Below are 25,526 nucleotides of genomic sequence, written 5' to 3'. Positions count from 1 at the left end.
TCTGGAGCTTTCTTCTTTCAAATTTCCCAATTTACAATTAGTTAAACACCTTGGGCTACACTCACAAATAAACTGAGGCACCTAGAAAATCATTGGGATTCATGCCTGGGTTAGGCATCTAGGCTCCCTATGCAATGAATGGGGAGAAATGGGTGCCTCATAATGGGATTCACAGAAACCAGCACACTAGGTGCCTCCCAGCCTAAGCTAGTCAAATCAGATGCCAAGATGAGGGGACATGTCCTAAGCCCCGCCCATCTCAGAGTTCAGCACCTAAGGCCACATCTACACTACAAACTTTGGTCAATGCAAGTTACATCTGCGTACAGATGATAAAGTTTGTATATCTCTTATGCTCTGTGTGTACTCACCAGGAGCGCTTGTGTCAATGCAAAGTGCAGTGCACCTCAGGTAGGTATCCCAGTGTGTCACACACTGCCATCCAGCACAATGTCTTTTGGGAACTTTTTGCAATGTGGTGTTTAATAGAAATGATTTTCCCAGGGATCTCTAGGAGATAGGGGTCAAATTCACAGCATGTAAAGTTCTCCATCCCTTAATGTTTTCCATATCCGATAATTTGTGTGCCTTTTTTTAAAATCCCACTAACCTGTGCAGCATTTTTTGGTATCCGGCCTCTCTCACAGAAGCATGGGGACTGTAGATCTCTGCACTATTCTCATGAACATTGCAAATAAGGGAATGCATGATTCTCTTGTATTTACAGATTTTCAGGAAATACTGCAACAATGGTATAGAGATTTGCTTGTAGAAGATTGTGATTCAGAGACACTCCCTAGCATGGGACAGTGTAGTGTAAATTGGGAGATATGCCCTATATCAGATCTAACGTGGCTGCTTCCAGCTGCACACCTGGGAATCACTCCTGTCTGTGTTATTAAAGTTCTATTCCTTACTCATTCAATAGTGTGGTCTTTAATGAACCCTCAAGATCATTACAAGTGGGAGACATAGCAATTTCTTCAGACAGTTTGCTGAGGGACATAGAGAGAAACAAGGTTGTTGGTGGCATTCATGGAGTAGTTCCAGCCCCATGTCTGGGCCTCAGAAATGAGCAGTGACTGGGGGGACCGCATTGTAATACAGGTTTGGGATGACAAGCAGTGTCTGCCAGACTTTCAGATGCAAAAGACCAAATTCCTGGAGCTGTGTGCTAAGCTTGCTCTAGCCTTCCAGTGCAGGGACAACAGAATGAGAGCTGCCTTGACAGTGGAAAAACAAGTGACGATCACACTCCGAATCAGTTGGAAATCTTTTTGAAGTTGAAAAATCCATGGTGGGGGTTCTTAGCATACAAGTGTGTAGGGCTTTTAACAGTATTATGCTATGCAGAACTGTGACTGTCAGCAAGGTGCAGGATATAGTGGGTGGATTTGCAGCAGTGGGATTCCCAAACTGCAGTGAGGTAATAGACGGCATGCATATGCCTATTTTGGCATAATCCTACCTCACTGTAGAGTACATCAGTAGAAAGTGCTACTGTGATGCTGTCTGGATTAGTGGTGACCATTTATAATATTAGTTATACCAATATTACAGAATTGTAATAAACATTGCATAGGATATGCCCTGCAAGGTATCAATGGAAAAGTCATGATTTGCTAAGATTGATAAGCACATTGATATGTATGTATCAGTTTTGTATTATGAGTCTAAATATGTATGATATACTTGTATTTCAAACTTGTGCTGTGTTTCTGGATGACAACCCCAGACTGGATGGCAGCAGCACTAAGACTACTTATTGGCCCATCAAGGGAACTCAAATATAAAATGAATCTACTGAAAGAACCCTGGGGCTACCCCCTTATGAGTCACCAGGGCATGTAAGAACAGGATTATGAACAGGGGACATTGAAGCTTTTCCATTCCATGTACTGTGTGGCTACGTTTGGGGCAAAGGAAGTACAAGCCTCATGGCAGAAACTATAAAATGCAGCTGCACCATTTCCATCTTGTCTGATTGCTGCTTCCTACTTCTGGATCAACTCATCTACAACTGAAGCTGTGAAACAAAGGTCTGAGACTCATCTAGGTACTGGATATACTCCAGAGGAACTGTACAAGCCTGCTCCACAATTCTGCTGAGAATCTGATTATATATATATATATATATATATATATATATATATGGACTTTGAAGTCATTTGTATGTATCTGATTGCTTTGACCATTTAACATCTCTCTTCTTTTTGTTTCTTTCTTTTTATAAGAAACCTTTAGTTTTAGTCACTAAAGGATTGGCTGGCAGTGTGGTATATTAGGTAAGATCCAAACTTATATTGATCTGGTAATGTGGCTGACCCTCTGGGGATCAGGAGAACATTTTGGTAAAGGGAATAGAGTTTAAATAACTTTACTGGACCTAGTTGCTGATTGGGAACCAGAGACTGAAATGCAATAAAGGGGGCTGTGTATTTCTTATAGCTTCTAGATAACCAGTGTGGGAAATCAGGAAGGAGCACTGTTTGTGATTGATCAGGGAATCTAAATTCTGGGAGAATCTGCTCTCCTTTTGCAGCGTGCCCTAACCTGGGCATTTTCAGGTGGACTACCCTAGGCATGGACAGGTCACAGCTACTTTTCTGTGGTTGTGTAAATATTGGTTGATCACTAGGGACACTTCACTGATATCAGTGTGGGCTGCTCAGCGAAGATGCATGACACTCACATCATTAAGAACACAGGACTGTTCAGAAAGCTTCAAACTGGGGTATCACTGATGGATTATCGTTGGAGATACTGAAAAACCAATAGTGGTTCTGGGGGACATTGCCTACTACTTGCCCAGTGCTCCCCCAGCTTATGCATCTGTACACGGGCCAACTCAACAGCATCAAAGAAAGATTCAATTACTGGCTCAGCAGGTGCAGAATGACAACTGAATATGCTTTTGATAGACTGAAAGGACAATGAGGGAGTATACTCACTAGATTTGAACTCAGTGAGAAAAATATATCAAAGCTTATAGCTGCCTGTTGTGTCCAGCATAAAATCTATGAAGCAAAAGGGGAAAAGCTGCTGCCAGGAGGGAGGTGGAGCAGCTGTCTGCTGAGTTTGAACAGCTAGACACAAAGGCCATTACAAGAGCCCAATGTGGAGTTATGCAGTGGAGGAAGGTTTTGAAAGAGTACTTTATTAGTCAGCCACAGTAGTGTTTTGTGCTGGACTGTTCTATGGGCTTGGAGCTTTGGGTACTGTTAGGAACTATGTAGTGCTTACAGTATACATTTATAAGAATGAGTGGGTATTTTCCTGAAACTATGGATTATGTGGTGCTTGCTGTACATTTACATGTACTGTGTGCTTCGAGTATCTCCCTGCATTCTACAATATATGTTGTGACTTAATAAAAATAATTTTATTCTTCACAAATATAAAATTTATTGAGAGGCAAAAACAGTGCAGAAAAGCAATGTGTAAAAAGCCCATAGGAAATTAATGAAGAAGAACTTGAAAATTGGAAAGGCAAAACACATTGCTGTCCATTTCAGTGCACAATTGTAATCCATTATGGCTATACATACACCAACAACACTTTTCTCAGGTCAGTGTATATGAAAGTCACAGGGCGCACCATTCATCAGCAGACTGGCGCCTTCTGTTGGTAATTTTGGGGATTAGCTCGAAGCCGACTCCTCCCCTGTCCATGGTTTGTACACAGTTATTCTATCTGCCAGAAGCTCCTCTTGCAGCCTCAGGAACCAGTGTCATTTTCATGGCTCAGACCCCTAGCTATATCATAGTCTGTATTGCCCCCCCTTCCGGGGGATGGTTAGCACCTCAATAGTCCTAGGCAGTCCTCTCACTCACTGTCTTGGTGCCACTTTCCCAGTGGCTGATAGGAAAATCTCATCACATCCTCTTCTCTAGGTTCCAGCCTAGGGACCCTCAGCTCAAGAGGTTGTGCCTTCTTTCTCTAACCTGACTATTTTTATCTCTGGGCCTCTTCCTAATACTAGTTCCCCTTCTCTTTCTAGGCCTACTAGTTCCCAAAACCTCTTCCCAGGGAGTAACTGTCATCTACACTCACTCGCATCTACTGGGAGTGTCTACTTTTTCCCAGCAACCCCTTCTCTTTTTGGCTCCTGGGCTTTATAGGCCCCACGTAATCCTGCCCAGCTGAGCCTCCTCAATTAGTTGTCTAATGAGTTAATTGGTCCATCTGACCTCCATTAAACTCTGTAGAGTGAGTGTGGGGTTGTCATTCCACCCCATCACACTGAAGCTGTGGTTTTCCTTGCTGTCCCCCAGTATGGAGTAGTAGGGGTAAGGATGCAGCCCATGATGCCATGTGGTATGCTGGGGTTGGGGAAGAAGAAGTAGTAGTAACCATGGAATTCTCCCAAGGACTGCAAAGCGTGAAGAGTCTGGTATTTTTGGACCTGCAGGTCAGCCAGGACCTGCAGCTTTTGGATTTGCTGCCTGCGAAAACCCATTATGTTCTGGTGCATGTCCTCTCATTGTCCTATTGGAACTCCTGGGTCTTTCTCCTGTCTGCTCTTTCCTTTTTCATTCTGTTGGTCATATTGGCCCTCCAGGCCCTTTGTTCATGGTCCAGTGCAGCACTGGCTTGCAGGACCTTGCTGAACATGCCCTCCCTACTCCACTTCTTTGTCTTCTCATCACTGTCAGATTTTGTGCAGGTATGGAAGGGACACCCTTCAAAGCCACCATGCCAGAAGGTGCTGGTAAAATTAAACAGATGTACCATTGGATTTATAATCACAAGAGAAAGATAAGTTTAAAAACTCTATTCCCTTATTCCCATGAACATTTTTAATAGGAAATATTTATTGACACTTCAGCTTTGGAGCACCTCGGCACAGCATGGCTCTCTAACCCCAGTCATGGTGAGCACGGCCTATCAGGGGTGAGGAGGGTGAAAGGATTTTCTATTGCCTGCAGTAATAAAATTCCTATCCCTATTCCATGGATAAGAGTAGAAGACAATGGCACTGGACATTGGCACTATTTTCCACAGATGATGGTGGTTTTAGCTGATACCCTCAGGAGTGAGTTAACAAAGGTACAGAGACCACAGCTGCTATTGGCATCCTGAAGCCGTGCAGGCCAGTATGCCACTAGCCTGTTTACAGCAATGGTGCTGGCCAAAATGATCACAGAGTGACGTGGGAAAGCATCCTATGCAGAAGAAGAAATAAGGCAGTCTTGGGAGAGGACTGCAGAATATCTCCATGAAAGTTTCATTGAGATCTCTCAGCAGGATAAAAGGGACATTCATATGTATGTAAAGAAAGTCCTCTGTATGACCCCTCCATTCTGCCTAACCCAACAGGGAAATGAAAAACAAATAACATCTCTACCTCCGTTTGTTGTTCTACCTCTTCTCATAAAACAATGAAAAGTCAGTACCTGTGTCTTGTTAACTTGGGGTGGGGTTAGGAACCATCTTTAAATGTAAACATTGTAAAGGAAAGTACATGCACACATTACCAGAGGTCCCTTCTTCTTCATCAGGCTCATCCATGCTTGGCTGGTGGAAGTGGCAGCTAAATGGGGATTTTGTGAATTCCAGTGGGGCCTGCTCGTGGGATTTAGTTGCCTAAAGCTGCAGTTAGGCACCTAAATCCTTTTGTGAATCTAGCCCCTCTTGTCTCTGGTAATAACTGTATATGCAAATGGTCAAAGACATTGGTCTTCACGATCTACCTCAGAACAAGACCCTGTTTGGTTACTTTTGTACAGCCTAATTGCTAATTGTTTGATAGTTCTCTCTAGTTAGTGCTTTCTAAATATTACAGGAGATTTTTCAGGTGGTTACTAGACACCACTGTTGATGAGAAAATTTACTTTAAAAAAAGACCATATAAAGATCTTGAAAAGCTTCAGATATATACTGTAGAAAGCAGAGTGCCAGAAGGAATACATAGGTGCCATACTTTTATATATTCCCCATTATTGTTTCTTTTAAATTTTCATCACTGAATGTGCTACCCAATTGAAATTTAAGGGATATAAATTCTGTTTTTGGCCTAGTCTACACTAGAAAAGGTTTGCTGGTATAGCTATACAAGCAAAACCTCCTAGTGTAGACAAAGCTTTCACCGGTTCCTCAAATGAAGTAAGGTATATTAACAAATATAACTGCATCTACATTAGGACTTTTGCAGGTATAGAAATGTAAAAACAAAAAATTCCTAACCATCACCTTCATTAGTATACTGGCAGCTGTTTCTAGTGTAGACCTGGCCTTGGAGACTGTCAGGGTATGTCTACAGCATTTTGGAACAAGTGGGAGTGAGCCTTCCAGCCCAAGTCAACAAATTTGGGCTTACAGGACTGTTGCTAACCATCTAAAAATAGCTGTGCTGCTAGTGCTTTGCAGTTGTGACTTTGGCTGGAGCTTGAACTCTGAAGCCACCCTCCTCATTAGACTTCAGAGTCCAAAGTACAACTTCAAAACACTTTCTACACAGCTATTTTTAGAGCATCAGCAGAAGTCTCACTAGCCTAAGGCTCTCGACCAAGCTGGTAGGCTTGCTCCTGCGCAGTCAAAAGTGCTGCATAGCCATACCCTCACATGTGCTGGAATTAGTTAATATTGCAGATCTGAGTGCACCCAGAAACAGTGCTGACTGTTGTGCCACTTCTGTGTTATCATGTATCATTTCCTCTGTTGAAATGAGTTTCCTTTCTGTGCTCCTTGCTCCAACCTGCATCATAATATAGCATCACATTAGTGGTTTTCTTGGGGTTAGTGCTTTTAGAAATATGAATTCAAGACAAGAAACTGTAATTATTAGTTTAACATATGTAGGCATATTGAACACAAAATGAAGTAGATGTGTATATAACATTTATTTTGCTTCAAACTAAAATTGTCATCCTTTTGCAACCTGCAACTCACCTAAAATAATTTACATTGTGTGCCAAGGATTGCATTACTGCACAATATATATTTACCCCTTTGGTGCTATCTTTTACTTCTCTGAGCTGAATGTTAACCAAGTTGAGGGGATTGTTCTATAGCAGCAGAGGCCTAAGATAACAACTGTACACATCCAGCACTGATAAAGCAACGCTGATAAATGATGCTGTCAGACCAGGTGCCAGCTCATGTCAAGGTCTCTAGGTCTAAACTGAACACTAACAAAGACATAACTGGAACCAATATGGCACACCTTTGTCTTAGTATTGTTAAAATAGGTATTAGAGTTATAAAAATGTGCTTAGTGCTTAGACTTTATGGAATGCTTGTAAATTGCTACATGTATTTCTCATTTATAATATCTGTATCCCATGTTATAAGGTAATAGTGTTAGCTTCTTAAATGTAAATCACCAGTCAAGAAGGAAGCATTATCAAGTATGAAATACTAGTTTGCCACAGGAGGTATTATCTCCTGCCCAACAAAAGAAGGCCCATCAACAGCAGATGAACCACTGTGGAACATCAGAGGACAAAAGACTTTGCTAATTGCTTCCCTTATCCCCCAGTGAAGAGGTGAGGTGCAACTGAATTTCTCCGAGCAGCTGAACTTGCAACTTGAAGCAGAAGATGGGATGGAATAAAAGGCCCTGACAAGGAGAAACTGTATCTTTTATGCTGCTTGAACTCTGAGGGGCTGTGATTACTAAGCATAAGCAAAAGATCTCCAGTGGTTGGCTTGGATCAGCCCTAAAGGACATATAGAGCTTGCTTATTATAGAAGCTTCTATTACTTTTTGAAACTCATTTGTATGTATATAATTTACCTTCTTTAACTTTGTAAATAACTCTCTTATAGCCTAAAGATTTATTAACTAAGAAAAGGAAATATCTACACTACAGACCTTTCAGTAACACAGCTATACTGATGCAGCTGCATTGCAGTAAGGTCTCCAGTGTAGCCACTCTATGCCAATGGGAGAGCTCTCCTGCTGGCATATTAAATCACTCCCAACGAGCACTGGTAGCTATGTCTGCAGGAGATGCTCTCCTGCCAACATAGCGCTAGCCACACCGGGGCTTTTGTCAGTGAAACTTGTCAGTCAGGGGTGTGAAAAAAATAGGCAAAAGTTTTACCGACAAAAGGGCTCGTGTTGACAAAGCCTTGGATAGTTTACTATAGGATTGGCTAGGAGCACCATCTTTGGTGTGAGATCTCAGATGCAATTGACCTGGGGTAAGTGACTGGACCTTTGGGAGGTGGAGTAATCTGTGACTACTGTTGTGATTTTTAGTGTAAGGGACCATCTATCACAAAGGCAAGCTTACTAGGGTAGCAAGATAGATTATCCCAGTGGACTGTCTATGACTCCATGTTAAGGCTGTTACAGGGTTTAAGGAGTTTACACTTGATAATTGGTTGGTGAAATCAATATAGAACTCACATCCACATTTGGGTCTGTGTGCTGTTTCTTAGCAGTCTGCTTTGAGGCTGGAAACCAGGCTCTTGAGCCATGACAGGACAGTTTGACAGCCTGGAGGACTTTAAAGCCCAGATCCTCAAAGATATTTAGGCTTCTAAGTTGCATTAAAATCAATGTTTTCAGCATTGTTGTCCCAGCAAATTAGAGCAACAACCCCTGGATTCTTGGCTGAGTTACTCTACAGGGTCTTGGGTGCTTTACAACAGAGCAGCGATTCTCAATGTTTTTCTTCTTAATGCAGTGGATGTGGTTGTGTTTCTCTAGGCTGTTTTGTGGCTGAACCAATTATTTCCGATTCGCAGCTGGGGGGAGAGGGATTTACACACAGGAATAGCAGGCCAATTTGCAGTCCGGCTCTCCCTATCTGGGCGCGCTGAGCACTCCTCCTTCGGGGCTAGCAGAGATTTCACTACAGACGAGTTTACACCATTGACCCGCCCAGGGAAGAAGCGAAAAGTCAGAGGGGCGACGTGCTCCGTGCTGCTCTCAAATCCCAGAACTAACGGCCCGGGCCCTGGCACAAAGAGCAGGCTGCCGGCCGGCACGTCCAGGCTGCACTAGCAATGGTTGGGTAGCTCGGAGAGACCCAGCGCGGCCCCAGGGCATGCGGGCGAGCGGGAGACGCCCCGAGCCCTAGTGGGGATGCAGCGCCCCATCCTCGCTCTGAAGCTACAGCAAGTGGCAGACTCAGACCCGCGCCGGGCGCACACGCGCACCAGAGCCACAGGGTGCGACTCTTCCTTCGCTCTCGGAAAGCGCCCCGCCCCGCTCTCAGCTTTGCCTCAAGGGTCCTGGTGGAAAGCTGGGGCGGGACTGAAACCCACGTGACCAGCCCTCTCGCGCCGTCTCTGACGGGCAGGAAGTCGTAGGGCTGGGGTAGGCGGGCGCTCGCTCGCTGGCTCGCGCGCGCGCGCACGCACGCAGTCCTCCTGCTGCCTGTCATGCCGTGCGGTCACGTTCTGCTCGCTCACCCTCTACAGTAAGGTGACCATCGAGTTGCCCGAAGAGGGGGTGGGGCTGGAAGGAAGATGGCGACACTAGTGTTGGATAACGGCGCCTATAACGCCAAGATCGGCTACAGCCACGAGCACGTCAGGTGAGGGTCCCGCGACTTCCCGGCCAGGGCTCGGCTGTGAGGGAGCCCGTGCGGGCGGCTCAGGCCTGTCATGCAGTTTATCGGCCCTAGCTCAGAAAAGAGGCGAGGCGGCTCCTGCGGGCCCCGCCCCCCTCAGATGCGGGCGCTGGGTCTGTGACACGCGTTCAGTCGCGCGCGCCGAGCGAGCCCCTGGCTCCCGGCCGGCCGGCCGTGCTAACTCACTGACGCGCGTCAGAGACGCGATTTCTACGTGACGTTAATCCCGACTCGCGGAGTGGGGTCAGCAAACACAGCGGATGTTTGTTTCTTCCCCCCCCCGCCCCACCCCCCACTCATGAGTCCGGATTGGTTTCGCGCAGAACGTGTAGGGGTGGCCACGGCTCCCTGGGGATGACAGCAGGAGCCCTGGCCGCGGCTTGGAGAGGCTCCCGCGGTCAGCCCCGGCACGGCCGGGCTCCCTGTTGTCAGCGCCGGGGTTTCCCTGCCAACCTGGGAATTGGGAGAGGGGGCTCCACTATAGCCTCCCTCCTGGGCCTGGGGAGGGTGAAGAGCCCTAAGAGCCCTAGGGATGAGGCTGGGAGGGCTGAACAATGTCCTGGGGGCTGCAGGGGGCTGAAGTGAGGAAGGTGGGGGCTGATGGGGTGGGGAAGCTGTGTTAATGATGGTTTCTGAGCAGATGGGGTGAGTGCTGGCAGGGTGAACTGAGGGTGGTGGGAGATCGATGGGGTAGGGAGGCTGAACTGATAGGGTGGTGATAATGGGAAGCTGGGGGCTTAATTGATGGGGTTGGTTGGATACAGCACTGAGGGGGGACTGGATTAATAGTTGAGCAGGAGAGAAACAGATGTGAGGGAGAGAGCTTATCCAATACATGTGGGAAAGTGGCCAACACTAACTGTCACATATACACACCCTGGGGAAGGGCAGAGAGAGTTCAAAAAATCAAGAGACTGGCCTAAAAAACACAATACAAACTTTTTAAAAAAATTATGATTTTGGGGTATTCGACTCATGATTTTTTATCTTTTGAAGCTGGCAATACTGCAGCTGTCTGCATTGCAACGGGGCTCTGGGAGCAGAGATGCTGAGGGGATTTTCAAAGCAGAGGCTCCCTTTTGCTCAGGTTTCACTGAAAGTATGGCAACAGTTACCACCCCAGTTCTGGACAACTGCACTGGCAAAGATTCAGCTAGTTATCCCTATATTGAGCCGTACCCTGTACCTTGCCAACTGAAACATATCTTTCAGAAAGGCATCTGGCCTTGAAGACATCAAGAGATGGAAAGACTCCACCATTCCTTGGCAGTTTGTTCCAATGGTTAATCAGCCACACTGTTTAAAAAAAAAAGTGGGGGAAACTTATTCCTAATTTGATTTTTGTCTTACTTTAACTTCTTGCTGTTCTTTATTATGGTCCTTGTCTTAGAGCTTTAAGTGATCTTTTTCTATGTATCCTATGCCCCAGACCATTGGGTGTTGGGTAACTGCCTCAGTTAGGCCTGTTGGCAACCAAAAAATGTGATCATTAAGGAAGGAAAATGTTTCTTAGCGTGGTTGGAAGTTTCTGTAATTTCTTTTAACACTTACTGTTTCTCTGATTCTGTATGTTGTGATTGTTTTATTGTCTTGCCAATCTTGTGGTGTTGCAGTAACCAAGGTAACTGCTACTTTCTAAAAAAATGCAGTCATAGAAATATTATGGAAAAGGAAATATTTATGGAATTTATCTGAAAATGCACTACATGTTTTTTTATATCATATATGATGTGATGTCTAGTAAAACAGTCTTTAACTTTTTTTCAGTGTTATTCCCAACTGTCAGTTTAGATCAAAGACAGCACGTTTGAAAACTTTTACAGCCAATCAACTGGATGAAATTAAAGATCCCTCCGGACTCTTTTACATTCTCCCTTTTCAGAAGGTAAATAATATGCTTTATAGTTTTAGAAATGCAGTCTGTTACAGGCTGTGGTTTAAGGAATATTTATTCTTTATATATTCAATATGCAACAACTGCACAGGCATAAACAATATTTAAAATAAATATCAGATACAGCAAAGTATTTTCAGTATCAAGCGTGAAGTGTGGCTTCCATAACCTGCCATCAGATACCAATTTAGGTAGGAAGCCTTATTCATATTATGGTATCCTTGTTGCACTGTAATTTAAACTAAATAATAGGGAACAACAGAAGTACAATATCACTTATCTTTGGATTTTCTCACTTGCCTCGGCTAAATTCAGCAAGCTATACAACCTTAATAAATCAGCTGTAATTAGCTGCAAAATATCTAAAAAAAAGTCTTATAAATAATGTATTCCAAATAATATAAACCAATAATTATAAAAAAAATAAATTTGTGCCCTTATAAAAAATATATATATGCTTTTGTCATTTATATTTAAATAATAATAAAGTATAAAACTGTCTGTAACTCTAAATTCGGGGTCTTTTTCCACTGTCCACTTGTGGGCTTAAAAATTAACCTTCTGCAAAATAAACTCTTTTAAAAACTGTCCAGCCTAAAATCCTGTGTAAGTCTCTTATCAATGCAAAGTAACAAACCACACTTAAAATCTTTTTCCAACACCCCTTTAAATAGGTTTGGAAGGGCTTCCATAATCTTAAAGAAGCTTTTCCATCTAACAATTATTGATGGAAGACTGAAATTCTACAGATGTTGAGTAGTTATAAATATGCAATTTTGTCTTATACATAATGTCTTTTTTTTTTTCTTTCCATACTTCGATAGGGTTACTTGGTGAACTGGGATGTTCAGAGACAGGTTTGGGATTACCTTTTTGGAAAGGAAATGTATCAGGTAACTAAAACTCTTGATAGATTTTATGGTTCTTAAATACAGATTCTAAAGAATAAATAGAAGTAATACAAAAATATTCCAAATTATGGATATATTTAGGAAACTGAGTTACCTCTGATTTTGAGCTCAGTTCGCTTAGGCAATGATCCTGCAAACTAGAGCCAATGTTTAACTTTACTCATGTGAGTAATTTAGGTGACTTGGGTAGGACTAGTCACATGAATAAAGTGTGTGTTTGCAAGATTGGGACTTCAGTTAGTAAAAGTTACTTGATGATTGTTTATTCATAGGCTTAATTATTTGAAGAGCCAGCTATTGTTGCAGGGGTGGAGATTGAAGAAGAGAGTTACAAAAGTGGAAAGAGGGCTGAGATTTACGTTGTGACAGTCTTGTAGGATCAAGTAGGCCCTTTCTGTTAATGAATTTCTTATTCTTTTGATGAATAAGCTGAATTTATAAAGTGTATTAATAGAATATTATTTTGCTCACCTCACCAACATAGTTTAGCACAAAAAGAGCACTGGAGGCCTGAGCCTTATTTTTCTCATATGAAATAAATACACATTTGTTAACTTATAAAGCTGGTCTTTATAGCACCTAACTTGTTAACTTATAAAGCTGGTCTTTACAGGTCAAAATAACTCCTCAAAATATCTCATTGTGTATATTTGACTATGAAAATTGGGCTAGTTTAAGATTTTAAACTATTGGGTTCATTAGGATACTCACTATTGCTCTGGTTTTGGTACTGGCTTGGAAAGTGAGCACTAAAGAAAAGAACTGTTGATCTGTGTGTTTTAATTCTCATTGAGCCACATTATCATGAAAGCACCTTAGTGCAGGCCTGTTTTAGAAAGTCTCAGAATGAGTAACTGCAGGAAGTCCAGGGACAATATCCTGGCCTTACTGAAGTCAATGAGAGTTTTGCTGTTTAGTTCACTGGGGCCAGGATATTATCCAGGTTACTAGAGGAGCCAAGCTTCTATGTAAGTGGCAGAGTACTGAAGGAAAATTCTCTTCTGTAGTTAGTAGGAATAGGATAAAGTTTCTTGTATACACTCTTTAAATATTCTTTTGTTATTACCTCGTTGAAGTGTAGAAGAAAGATAAAGGGATAGTTTGGTCTTAAGAGTCACAACAGAGGGAATGAAGGAATTCAATTCTGCCCTGAAAAAATTTAACACCTTGTGTGATATAGCAGTGACAGTGCACATAATGTGCCATAGATAGATGCAAGCTGGTAGCACTGATATCTATCATTGGCCAGGCTGCAATTTAATACAGCATGGTGGTTGTTATACACCACAAAATGTAAGTAATATGGATAATGGTTTCTAAAACGTTGTTTGAGAACACAACTTTATTTTTTCCCTATAGGTGGACTTTGTAGATACAAATATTATTATTACTGAACCTTATTTTAACTTCAGTTCAATACAAGATTCTATGAATGAAATTTTATTTGAAGAATATCAGTTTCAAGCAGTTCTTAGAGTAAATGGTGAGTATACATTTTGTTGCTCTGCATTAATGTGCTCCAGGCTAACTTCCCAGTTTAAAAATAAAGTGCCAAGTAAATGACTTATTTGTTTCCCTGACTTTAGAGTAATATGTAACTTTTTCATACTCTAACCTGTATTTAACCGGCATAAACATCTAATGTTTCTTTTATATTTCTCTATATTTATAATACTTCATTGAGAGGATTTTGATATGTAACAGCAAGAAACACACAATGGGGGGGTAATCAGTGTATGCAGAAAGTCACTTTTGTCTTGAAGCTCCTTTCTGTCAAGGTTCTGTTTTTAAATTGGCACAGGGATGTTGGAGACTTCTTGAGATAGGGAAGGATGTGAAAGAGACAGTGCTGCTACTTATTTCTTGGCTAGATTTGTATGGAGTTCCTGACAGTTCTCATTTATCTTTTCAAGTGGCCCATAAAATATAGTGCTACAATCATTTAATACATCCTATCCTGCAGAACGCATGATATTAGTGACATGACTCATCTGAACATACAGTGCCCTTTCTGATGTTGTAAAAATAGGGGAGGGATGATTTGGCAGTGCATGTTGGGAGAGTCTTTGCAAGTTGTTCAGTCACTTTTTAGATAAACTCTAAAAAACCAAAATTCAGTACTGGTAATGTTATGCTGAAATTACAGGAAAGGTGTTGATTTCCTTTTTTAAAACTGGCCTTGAAATAACAGCCCCCTATATTAGGCTTTAACATGATGTTAAATAGGTTGGCGGTTTTGTGTTTCAGCTGGGGCTCTCAGCGCACATAGGTATTTCCGGGACAATCCATCTGAGCTATGTTGTATCATTGTGGACAGTGGCTACTCCTTTACACATATTGTACCTTACTGCAGAAGTAAAAAGAAGAAAGAGGCAATTATTAGGTAATTTGCCTTATTTCTTTACAGGTGTCTTTTTTTTTATATATGTCTGAAGTGAATAATGACAGAAAATATTTTTCTTTTTAGGATTAATGTTGGAGGAAAGCTTTTAACCAACCATCTAAAGGAGATAATCTCTTACAGGTAAAATGTGCTAATTGAAGACACCTGAGGCCTGATCAGAAGCCAATTAAAGTTAATGGATGTCTTTTAATTAACTTCATTAGGAGTTTTGGAATAAGTGCTTTTTGAGGAAGAGGAGAACCTATAAAAGGACATCTTGAGCTTCAGCTACCATTTTAATACCTTAAGAATCTAGTTCAGCAAAATACTTAAAGTAGTTGCGTAATTTTAAGGATGCCTTTTTCCTTTTTTTGGAGCTCACCATTACATACATGCATCTCTGCCCCAACACCATGCACTTAGGCAATGTCTACACTACAGACCTTACAGAAGCACAGCTGTGTACTGCTGCAGCTGCACCCCTGTGAAGTGTCCTTTGTAGCCACTTTATGCTCTAAACCAGTGGTTCTTAACCTTTCCAAACTACTGTACCCCTGAAGCCTGAGTCCCACCCCCACGGGGCTGAGGCATGTAACTTAGTTTCATGGCGCCCCTGTGGCTCCAGGCAATTGCCTTTCTTGCCACCCCCAATACCAGCTCTGCACTTGCGACCCCTCTAAACCCCCAGGTTAAGAAACACTGCTCTAAACCATCCCCAATGAGCAGTGGTAGCTATATCTCCCACCAACATAGCACTGTCCACACTGGTGATTTTGTTAGTGAAACTTATGTTGGTCAGGGGTGTTTTACCCCTGATGGACAACAGTTTTACTGACAAAAGTGCTAGTGTAGATAGGGCCACACCCTGCAGCAGCAGCTCCTGCCCCATGAGACTGGGCTCTGCTGTGGGTAGCCAGGCCAAATGATATGTGAGCAAGTGGTATGGATGAGGGACAGCAGGCCAGACCTGAGTGGCATTGTAATCCCATGAGCCTGATTGCAACACCCAAAATGGGGAGTCAGGTACAGCCCTGTGGGACAGAAGCCACTGCTGCGGGGTGACTGCCAGGCGGATTTATTCTCTGACTGCACTCTTTCCTCCCAGAGCATCTCCTTTGCCCTGGGCTAGAAGAAATGTATGTTCATCTAGGACCCCACGACCCATCTAGAACCTTCCTTCAAACACTGCCTTTTCTGTCACTTGGAAATCTGGCTACAGTTTAATTACTATTATGACATATCAAAAAAAGAAGTCACAGGGCCTGATTCTCTAAGGTACGTAAGCACAGGCATAAATTTAGTCCCAGGGGGCAGGAGCAGCTGCTGCAGGATAAGTGTGTGGCAGGCACACTCTCCAACCTCTCCTCCCTTTGGTGTCTCCCCTCCTCATTGGGCAGGGATTAGGATTATGGTGCCAGGGTAGAGGTGCATATATGTAATGGTGAGTCGCAAAAAAAGACAGAAGGCAGTTGGTGAGTCACCTTAGTAAAAAGTTTGGGAAATTGCACTGAGGTTCACATCCTGTATTGCAGTGGTTCTCAATCTTTCCAGACTACTTTACCCCTTTCAGGAGGCTGATTTGTCTTGCATACCCCAAGTTTCACCTGACTTAAAAACTACTAGCTTACAAAATCAGACATAAAAATACAAAAGTGTCACAGCACACTATTACAGAAAAATTGCTTATGTTCTCATTTTTGCCATATAATTACAAAATAAATCATGACCCCAGGTTGAGAAATACTGATTATATAGGAGCATAAACAAGCCTGTTGTAAAACTAGGCAAATATCTAGATGAGTTGACATACCCCTAGAAGACCTCTGTGTACCCCCAGGGTACACTTACCCCTGCTTGAGAGCCCTGCTGTATTGGGATCCCATACGATGGACCCTTCTCCCTGTGCAGTGGTCTGGATACAAGATCATGGCCACAGTTCTAATTGATGGCTTTGAGTTGTCAGTATTAAAGGGTACATCATAAATTCTTTAATATTATCCAAACGTTCAGAACATTGGACATACTGTTTTTGTAGTTTTGCATTTATTGAAGTGCACTGCAGATGATGTATTAGAGTACACATAACTGTCACATAAAATTAAAAAAAAAACCTTTCATTTCTGTATGTCAGAACTGCTTACGTAATGTAAGCTAACGTAAACCTCTACTTATTAAAATATCAACTTCTTGCAATTTTAAAACTGTAGGAACTGATCAATAATAAAAAAGGATAATTACAAGTAATGTGTGTTCAGGTTGAATTGTTTTCTAACTCTTTGAATTTTTTTTTACAGGCAGCTACACGTTATGGATGAAACGCATGTAATTAATCAAGTGAAAGAAGATGTATGTTATGTGTCTCAGGATTTTTACAAGGACATGGAGATTGCTAAGTATGTTTACTATATTGCCAAATTTGAAAGTACTTACTTCCAGATAATCTAATGATATTACAAATACTACAGTCCTTATTCAGGCAAAACTTCCCCCTTAAGTCAAACGGACTTTGACCTGAGTACAGCCTCCAGGATTTGGCATGTATTAGCTATGTTGTATTCTAAGTTTGTTGTCTTTTCCAGGTTGAAAGGAGAAGAAAACACAGTCATGATAGACTATGTTTTGCCAGACTTCAGCACAATCAAAAAAGGGTTTTGTAAGGTAATTATAACTTTCAGACTTTTCTGGAATACTCTGTTTTCCTCTTCAAACCCTTCAGTAGCGAGGGAAGAGGGATGGAATTTTTTTTGCCGAGGGGGGGAGGGAAAGGGAGATTGAGGCAGATACTGACTGCTAATATTTTCTGCATTAGGAGTTAATTGGTAAAATTTTCCAAAATATATAAGTGGTGTAAGGATCCAAGTTTAACTAACTTTCAAAGTCATGTAGGTACTCTTAGAAATTTTATCCAACATCTGACAATCAACTATAATACCATAGGCTCAGTATCTCAATTTATTCCTGTATTTCTCATTCCAGTGAAAAAATAATTTTGATTATTTTCTCAAAACTGACTTACCTGTTGTTATATGTTTATAATTAGGCTGGCAGAATTTGATTTTCATTTTTTTTCTAATGCAATGATTTTTATTGATATTTTTAACTTTTTATTTTTACGGTTGGGGTTAGTGAAGTGCTAACAACGGGACTGCAAGGGGCTCCCTATGCAACCAAAGGGCCCAACACTCCAGAGTGCAAGATGCGTAGGACGCTATGGCCAGCCTGACCTGGTGGAGCAGGGACTGCTGCCAAGGAGTATAAGCAGGAGAATGAGGCCCTGGCTGCATAGGAGACCGCCCCACTGCTGAACAGTTATCAGCCAGGGGTGTGGGCAAGGAGTGAGCAAGCAGAGGTATGACAGTGGAGCTGCAGAGGGCTTGCTGTGGGGCCAGTGACACTGGATCTCTGCAGGCATATAGTGTGGGGAAGGCTGGGGTCCTGGTAGGGTATGGCACAGAACTTTGGACAGGGCTGCGAGGAGGAGGAATCCCCAGCTGCAAGGTAGGTCATCTGTTGAATGGCTACTGTCTGGGGATGGAGCCGTTCAGCATCAGAGTGGCCTCCTCTGTTGCTGGGGATGACAACTCTTCATGCTCGCAGTCCTGGCTAGGCATCTCTGCTCTGCTGAGCTAGGACTGCAGCCTTCTCTGCACCTTGTGCTTACAGGGATCCTGTGTCACCATCCCCATTCACTCAGCAGGCAGGAATGTGTGTCTCCCCCTCCCCCCAGCCGCCGGTTCATCGTATTCCTTGCAGTCCTAGCCAGGGGTCTCTGCTCCACTGGACCAGGACAGCTGCAGCCTCCCACACACCTTGCGCCTGCAGGGATCAAGTGTCACTAGCCCTGCTGCTGTGCAGTGTGCTATGCAGTTCCATTATCATTGCCCTGCTCCCTTACTGCCATGATAGTAGAGCTGCAGAGAGCTCCCTGCATGACCATGGGGCCAGTGACACCCAATCTCGAAGGTGCAGGGAAGGCTGCAGTCCTGGCAGGACAGAGCAGAGACTCCCAGCCTGTGAGTGAGTCCGTGTCATTGGAGCTGCAGAGGACTCCCTTCGCAGCCCCAGGAACCATTCAGTAGCCGTGTGACTTCCCACATGGCCAGGTGCTTGGCTGCCTCCTACTTGCAGTCTGGAGCCTCTACCTTGCCAGAACCACAGCCTCCCCACCACACCTTGTGCTTGCAAGGATCGTGTATCATCAGCCCTGAGGCAGGACAGGGAACCCTCTCACTCACTCCTATGGCAGCAGGGCTTCCGAGGGCTCTTTGCATTGCTACAGGGCAGGTGACAACTGATCTCTGCAGATACCCCAATTGTTACTGACTTTTTTTGGTGTTGATTTTAATGTGTTAGCTGAAATGATGTTTGCTGACAGTTACCAATTTTAGAATTAAATGCTGCCAAATCTAGTTAAAATATAACTTCTTTTTGCAATATAATACATTATAATCTACCACTGTGTGGTGCATATAAAATAAAATCTAGGAATAATAATGGGTATAGTCTTTCTTTTTAATCTTATTCATCCTATCTTCTGCCTGAAGTTTGTTGGTTGTAATTCTTATACTTCATAGTTATAAACCTTTGCTGTAATGTAATAGTTCTATATCAAAGTGTAGTCATAAGGCACAATTCTGGTTCTGGAATCTTTCAGCTGTTTTCACATGCTATCCTGAACAGTTTTGGTACTGCCTAGAACTCAGATACTTAATATATAGTCAATAAGCATTGTGGGTGAATTTTATTAGCGTGATTACTAACAAAAATTGTGATAATTAAGAATGGAATACTGTCTTTCATTATAGTGCCCTCTTTCTTTTGCTCATAACTTACCTTTTAGGGCTGGAATTTTCCATGCCTGTACTCCATCCAAAGGCAATATTTTTTTTGCAAGGGTCAAATAACTTTTTTGAGTTATGAGATGATTAAAAATGTTCTTTTGCTAGAATAACTCAAATCCAATACTCAGACTTTATAAGTTGCTTATTGGAAGTGTCATTTAGAGGAGTAGGGTAAAATTTTCAAAAGTACCTAAGTGTGCACTAATCTTGCTTAGGCAAAACTGCAGGTGTCGGTGCGGAGGCTGGAATGGGGCTCCTTCAAAAATGCAGTACCAAAATGTTTTCATGTGCTATTCAAGTTGACACCACTCTCTGGTCAGTATGGCAGTAAAAAGCAAACATCAGATACAATTCTCATGCTTAAAGACTAGAGTAAGGGATTACAAAGCATTCGGGAACAGATATCAGCTCCCAAAGACTTGTGTGTGATATGTGACTCAATATATAGAAGATGCTACCTTCAAAATGTACAGAACAGGTGAATAATATGTAAACAATGAGATCAGATAAAGTTGTTACTCTTGTGTGTGTTCTCCATTTTTTAAGAGAGAGTTATCATTCATGTCTGCCTAATTTAGCCAAGGGAAGAAATGGTGTTAAGTGGAAAATACAAGATGGGGGAACAAATACTTCGTCTAGCAAATGAGAGATTTGCAGTTCCAGAAATTCTCTTCCATCCTTCAGATATTGGCATTCAAGAAATGGGAATTCCTGAAGCCATTGTTTATTCAATTCAGAACTTGCCTGAAGGTATAGTGGTAGAAATATTTTTAAATGTATTCTTGAAGTCTGAATGTTTTTGTTAGAACCCAAAGTGTATTAGAAGCCTAGCCTAGTGATGTGCTGCCAGGTATTAAGGAGCTAAACATTTATTTAAAGTGCAACAGTTTTAACTCCTTGAGAATGTCAGTTACTCCAGAAGGTTTTTGCAGTTTCCTTTAATATTTCCTGTTGTGGAAATGCTTGTTCACTCTGGTAAGCTGATTGGTTTCTATTTGTGCTTCAGATAAAGTATAACAGTATGGTTGGAAACCTCGTGAGTTCATTTTCCACTACAAAACATAACCACATTGAATTCTTTCCTCTAAGGATGGAATCCTCATGGCTGCAGAATTTAGTTTCATTTTTATTTTAAAATGCCTTTGAGCATTGGGAAAGGAGGAAATTCATGCTGGCCACAATATGCTGGCAAATGAGACCATTGAATCCTAAAAATGAAAACTAATCACCTTTTTGGCTGTGTTGTAATCTGTGGAAACCACCAGTGTAACATGCACATTGTCATGTACTAGGTTGTAGATATATTTCTAATGAATATGGCCAAACTTCTGTTGGGAAAAATGTTCATGACTATGTGGTGTCACTTCACAGCTTGTAGCATCAAAGCCCAGAACTACATTCATTTAAAAAAAAAAAAAATGAAATTTAACATCTCCTAGAGGTTATTATTTCTTCCCCCCTAAACTGGCCTGTTTGAGAGCATTCGTTAAAGCCAACATTTTTAAATAACACATTTCTAAAAGACAAATTTTGAAAGCCACATACAGCAGAGGGACACTAATTAAAGTTTTCTTATTTAAAAAAAGGATGCAGTTCATTAAATTCACACATTACATAAGAAAATTAGTTTCACATTTGTGATTATCATATTATTAGTGGAGCCTCTTGATAGGTGTACATTGTATGGCTTACAGTTATTCATGCAATACCCTTTCTCTAAATATAATTGGTATGTATTTGTTAATATATTTAGAACATTATCTAAAGTGTATTTAAAAAAACAGTCTATTTTAACTTAATATTCATAAAGAAATTAGAGAACCTTAAGCTGTTATAACCAAATACATATCTTTTGGTTTTGTTTAAAGAAATGCAGCCTCACTTCTTCAAGAATATTGTTCTGACTGGGGGAAATACCCTTTTCCCAGGCTTCAGGGATCGAGTCTATTCTGAAGTTCGATGCCTCACTCCAACTGATTATGATGTTTCTGTTGTTTTGCCAGAAAAGTAAGTCCTATACAGTTTAAATAAAAATACTTTAATACTTGGTTCTCCTAACAGAATAGAAATGGTAAAATAGGATTCCTTCTGCTAATTAAAAATGCTTATGATTTATCTTTGTTCCATCATTTAACTTAAATCTGTTCAAGTGGCTAAAACTAGACCAAAAGGATGCTGTAACTCAAGTACTTCAAGTGCATTTGCAGAGCTATATTGAAAAGATTGAAGACCACCTGACTCCTCTGTGCTTGCCACAATGAGGTCCCAATCCTGTGCTTAACTTTATTTCTGAGAGTAGTTCCACTGAAATCAATGAAACCATTCACAGCAGCAAAGTTAACCAATGGTATATGTGTTTTGCAAGATCAGGGGGTTTATTTTTACATCTCTTATTCTGAAGAATTCCTGACTATTATAAACATACATACCATATCACTGATACATGCAGCACTTCTGGGATTTGGAGACTAGCAGCTGAGTAGGTGACTGATGGTGTCAGGAGAAATAGTTTTGGACAGGGACACCAGGATAGATTCACCTCTCTTAAAATCATTATGGAATCATTAATGTCTATGCATAGTAGCCAAAATGTAGGTTCAAAGTCTCATCCAAAAGACTCCCCCGCCAAATAAATAAATTGTATGGAAATTTTATCTACCTCAGAAGGATGAAAGACTGAGTCAGTCCAGCTGGAATTTGAAACCTTCCTTTTGAATCAAGTGCTTAAACTGCCGTATCATACTTTGGCTCCAAATGAGTTTTGTTAGCAATAGCCATTCACTTTTGAAAACTAGCCTTAATCAGATTTTTTTTAGTTAGCTTTGTAAATCTGAAGTGTGATTTTTCCTCTTTTTAAAAAAAAAAAAATTAATTCTCTATCCATGGAAATTACAGTTCTTATTTGGCCTCTTTGAAGAACTTCAACACATGACAATCAAATTAACTGGTACATGCCTGACATAATAAAACAGTTTTAAACTGAAGCCTCTGCATTTTTACTTAAACGTGATGACTCTCCTGTGTAGATCTGTGATCTAGCTATATAAAGGGTCTTCAGTATAATAGAAATCCTTCTCTGGCTGTCATCTCAGGAGTACTGATACCAATTCACAACCATTCTTTGGCACAACTAAGTTGTCCTGATTTCCTTAAATGGACACTGTCATTTTGAAAATATCAGTGGGTGAGGCATAGCACCAACGATGAACTTGTACAAGTTTTCATCAAATATTTGCAACGGAAGCTCAGTGCAGGACTATCTTACCATTCCTAAAAAATACATGGTTACCAATTTAGAATTCTCATAAACCCACTAAAAAGATCTGGAATGCTCTGAGCCAGGCCCCCACTGAATCTTTTTAATGGATGAAGTTTTTCAGCAGATTGTCCTTATGATGGGCATAATCTCGTCTGGTTTTACATCTTATTAACGGCTGTGGCTCACTTCTAAATAAAATCCCTAAAATTATGATAGTCTCACTTTTTCAAATTACTACATAATTTGAAGCATTTAAAACTAATTTATGTGGTAACTTTTTTCCCCGCAGCCCTATTACTTATTCTTGGGAAGGTGGAAAGTTGATTTCTGAAAATGATGATTTTGAGGACATGGTAGTAACTAGAGAAGATTATGAAGAAAATGGACACTGTATTTGTGAAGAGAAATTTGATATTTAAGTGGCACATTTGGATATATATATATATATATTGATACTCCACTATTTCACTCTTCATGGAATTTATTTGTTCTACAAACTGTTTTATGTAAATTAGGACTGAGTTCTAACATCCCTTCCTAAAATTAGGAATGTACAATGAATTAGTGCAAATAACTTTATTTTCACAGATTTTAAACTACCACTTAAGACTAATGTTATGTAATACCCTTTGTTATTTTATGTTACTGCATTCCATCCTTACTAACATTTTTCAATCATTGTTATTTTTACTGAAAAAAGGTGAATTAAACTATTAATGGCATGAAACAAAAAATTTGAAGATTAGTATCGACCAGTGTAAAACAAGTGTATAGAAATGAAGGTTTAATTTAAACTTCAGTTTGTTTTCCAACATAAATAGTATTGTCTCTTACTGAAGTAGTATGCAGAATAATCTGCATTAAATACTCTTTAATATAGGGCTCATTTTATCATATGGGGGGGGGGGGGAATCCTATAAAAGGCTTACTCTGGTTGTCGTTATCTGTGAATGGCTATACAATGGTTACAATCAAAATGTAATTATTCCAGTGTGGAATATATCCCACTTTTCTGAATACATTTTCTTTTTATATGTTTCGGATAAAGCTACGCAACAGAGATTACCCCCTTCCATAGCTCCCACATATAGTTTAGTAAAACAATTCAGTCTCTAGATTAACTTGTTTGTTAGCCTTCCAACACTGACTCTGCCTTTTATTTTGAGTACTGGACTCATATTTTAATATGAAATGATTAAAAAAAAGTTACTCATTTGCTCATGGTACACAAACATCTCAGGTTTCTATTGTAATCCTTGTCCTCCTATGTCTCCCCTTTGTTCTCCTTTCTTGTGTTACATTTAATTTTAGATAGTAAACTTTTCAGATATGGGGACCCATCAACTTTATCAAGTGCCATGAATATCTGTTCTGCTATAGGTGTATTAAATTTAAATGTACTTTCAGTTGGCCTTTGCAAAACATCCTGATCAAACTTTCTCATGTAATAAATAATTTCATTAATTAAAAATGTATATTGTTTCCTTTTTTAAAAAAAGGAAAAACTGCCTATGCTAGGCTTCACTTTTTGCAATTTGCATGCAATATAGTGTGGCATTCTTTCCTTGCCCCATCACTTTCATATTGTATACACCACAAAGGAAGAGGATTCTTGGTTACTGAACAAAATGTGTGTAACTTTAAAACTGTCACAATAAAATATTGGAAGTGATTTTGGAGAAAAATCCAGTAATAGAGGAAAAAGTAAGTAACAGATCTACTAATTTAATTCTATGTAATGAACATAAATGTCACTAAGGTGGGGAGGACTTTAACCTTCAGATATGCTCTATTTGAGGTTGTGAAAGGGTGGACTGGCTATCAGTGGAAATGAGGTGACAGTTGTAAGACTCAAGTTGAGGGGAAAGAGTGAGAGAGAAATAAGGTACAATTGCTGGGCAGGTAAAAAAGGAAGTCACTAAATAATTCAAGAGAGCTTTGAGTAGCATCAGACTATGATTAGTGAATTAAGTGACAAGGAACTATGAATGATTATCTAGTGAGTGGCCAGATCAGTTAGCATGAAAATCAAATGGATAGGAATCAGGGGTGGTCACTTAAAATGTAAGCATTAAAAAAAATCAGACTAGATCAATTAAAGGAAGCAGGTGGCTTGAATGATCCTGCCCTTTTTAAAGTAGGTTAGTGTGCTTTTGGACCTGGCCACAGCTGAAGTGTCCTGGAAATAATGTACCTGAGCAGCTCTAGTAACTCTTGCTAGATTTTCTGCTGCAGAAAGTTTAATGCACTGTGGGATGTGCCATCACTTCTTACAAAGGTGTAGATGCTACTTTATTTGGATTTGAGGCAGCTGACAGTGTAAGCCTTTTTCAATAATCACTGCTTTGTTTTGTAATTAACACTATCCTGAAATTTTGTCATCTATACTTGAAAGATGTTAATCATCCAGAGGCCTATTTGTACTACTACTAAGTAGGTATATCAAAAGTTGTTTAATGTAAAATTTAAGTCAGTATAAAGCCTTTCCCCTCCCCAATCCTCTTGTGCAATTCTTTATAAAAGTGATAGGGTGACAATTTTTAAATTCCTACTACAAGATTATTCCAAAAGATCAAACAACTCAAGGATAAAAAACTTATTAAAGTGCACATATGCAATCTACTCAAATTTCAAAACTTTCTTCAGGAACATTTGCACTGCATCTTTGTAAACTTTAGGCACTGTTACATATATATTTCAAAGTTGATGC

At 40.7% G+C, this 25,526-nt stretch overlaps 1 protein-coding gene across 1 annotated transcript; it reads left to right on the top strand.

Moving 5' to 3' along the window:
- The first annotated feature begins 9,340 nt into the window (after window positions 1-9,340).
- On the top strand, window positions 9,341-24,488 carry ACTR6 (actin related protein 6). Its single transcript, XM_067559733.1, has 11 exons — window positions 9,341-9,492; window positions 11,296-11,413; window positions 12,247-12,315; window positions 13,693-13,816; window positions 14,581-14,716; window positions 14,801-14,857; window positions 17,011-17,109; window positions 17,296-17,374; window positions 20,136-20,307; window positions 21,426-21,564; window positions 23,106-24,488. The coding sequence occupies exons 1-11, from the start codon at window positions 9,425-9,427 to the stop codon at window positions 23,233-23,235; spliced, it is 1,191 nt and encodes a 396-aa protein (XP_067415834.1). The 5' UTR covers window positions 9,341-9,424; the 3' UTR covers window positions 23,236-24,488.
- Window positions 24,489-25,526: the final 1,038 nt, after the last annotated feature.

The sequence above is a fragment of the Emydura macquarii genome, unplaced genomic scaffold (genome assembly GCF_026122565.2).
Source record: "Emydura macquarii macquarii isolate MOO-44397 ecotype Brisbane River unplaced genomic scaffold, CSIRO-AGI_Emac_v2 contig_2205, whole genome shotgun sequence".
Taxonomy (NCBI): domain Eukaryota; kingdom Metazoa; phylum Chordata; order Testudines; family Chelidae; genus Emydura; species Emydura macquarii.
The sequence above is the reverse complement of the archived record's forward strand: the minus strand, read 5'-3'. Positions and strand labels throughout refer to the sequence as shown.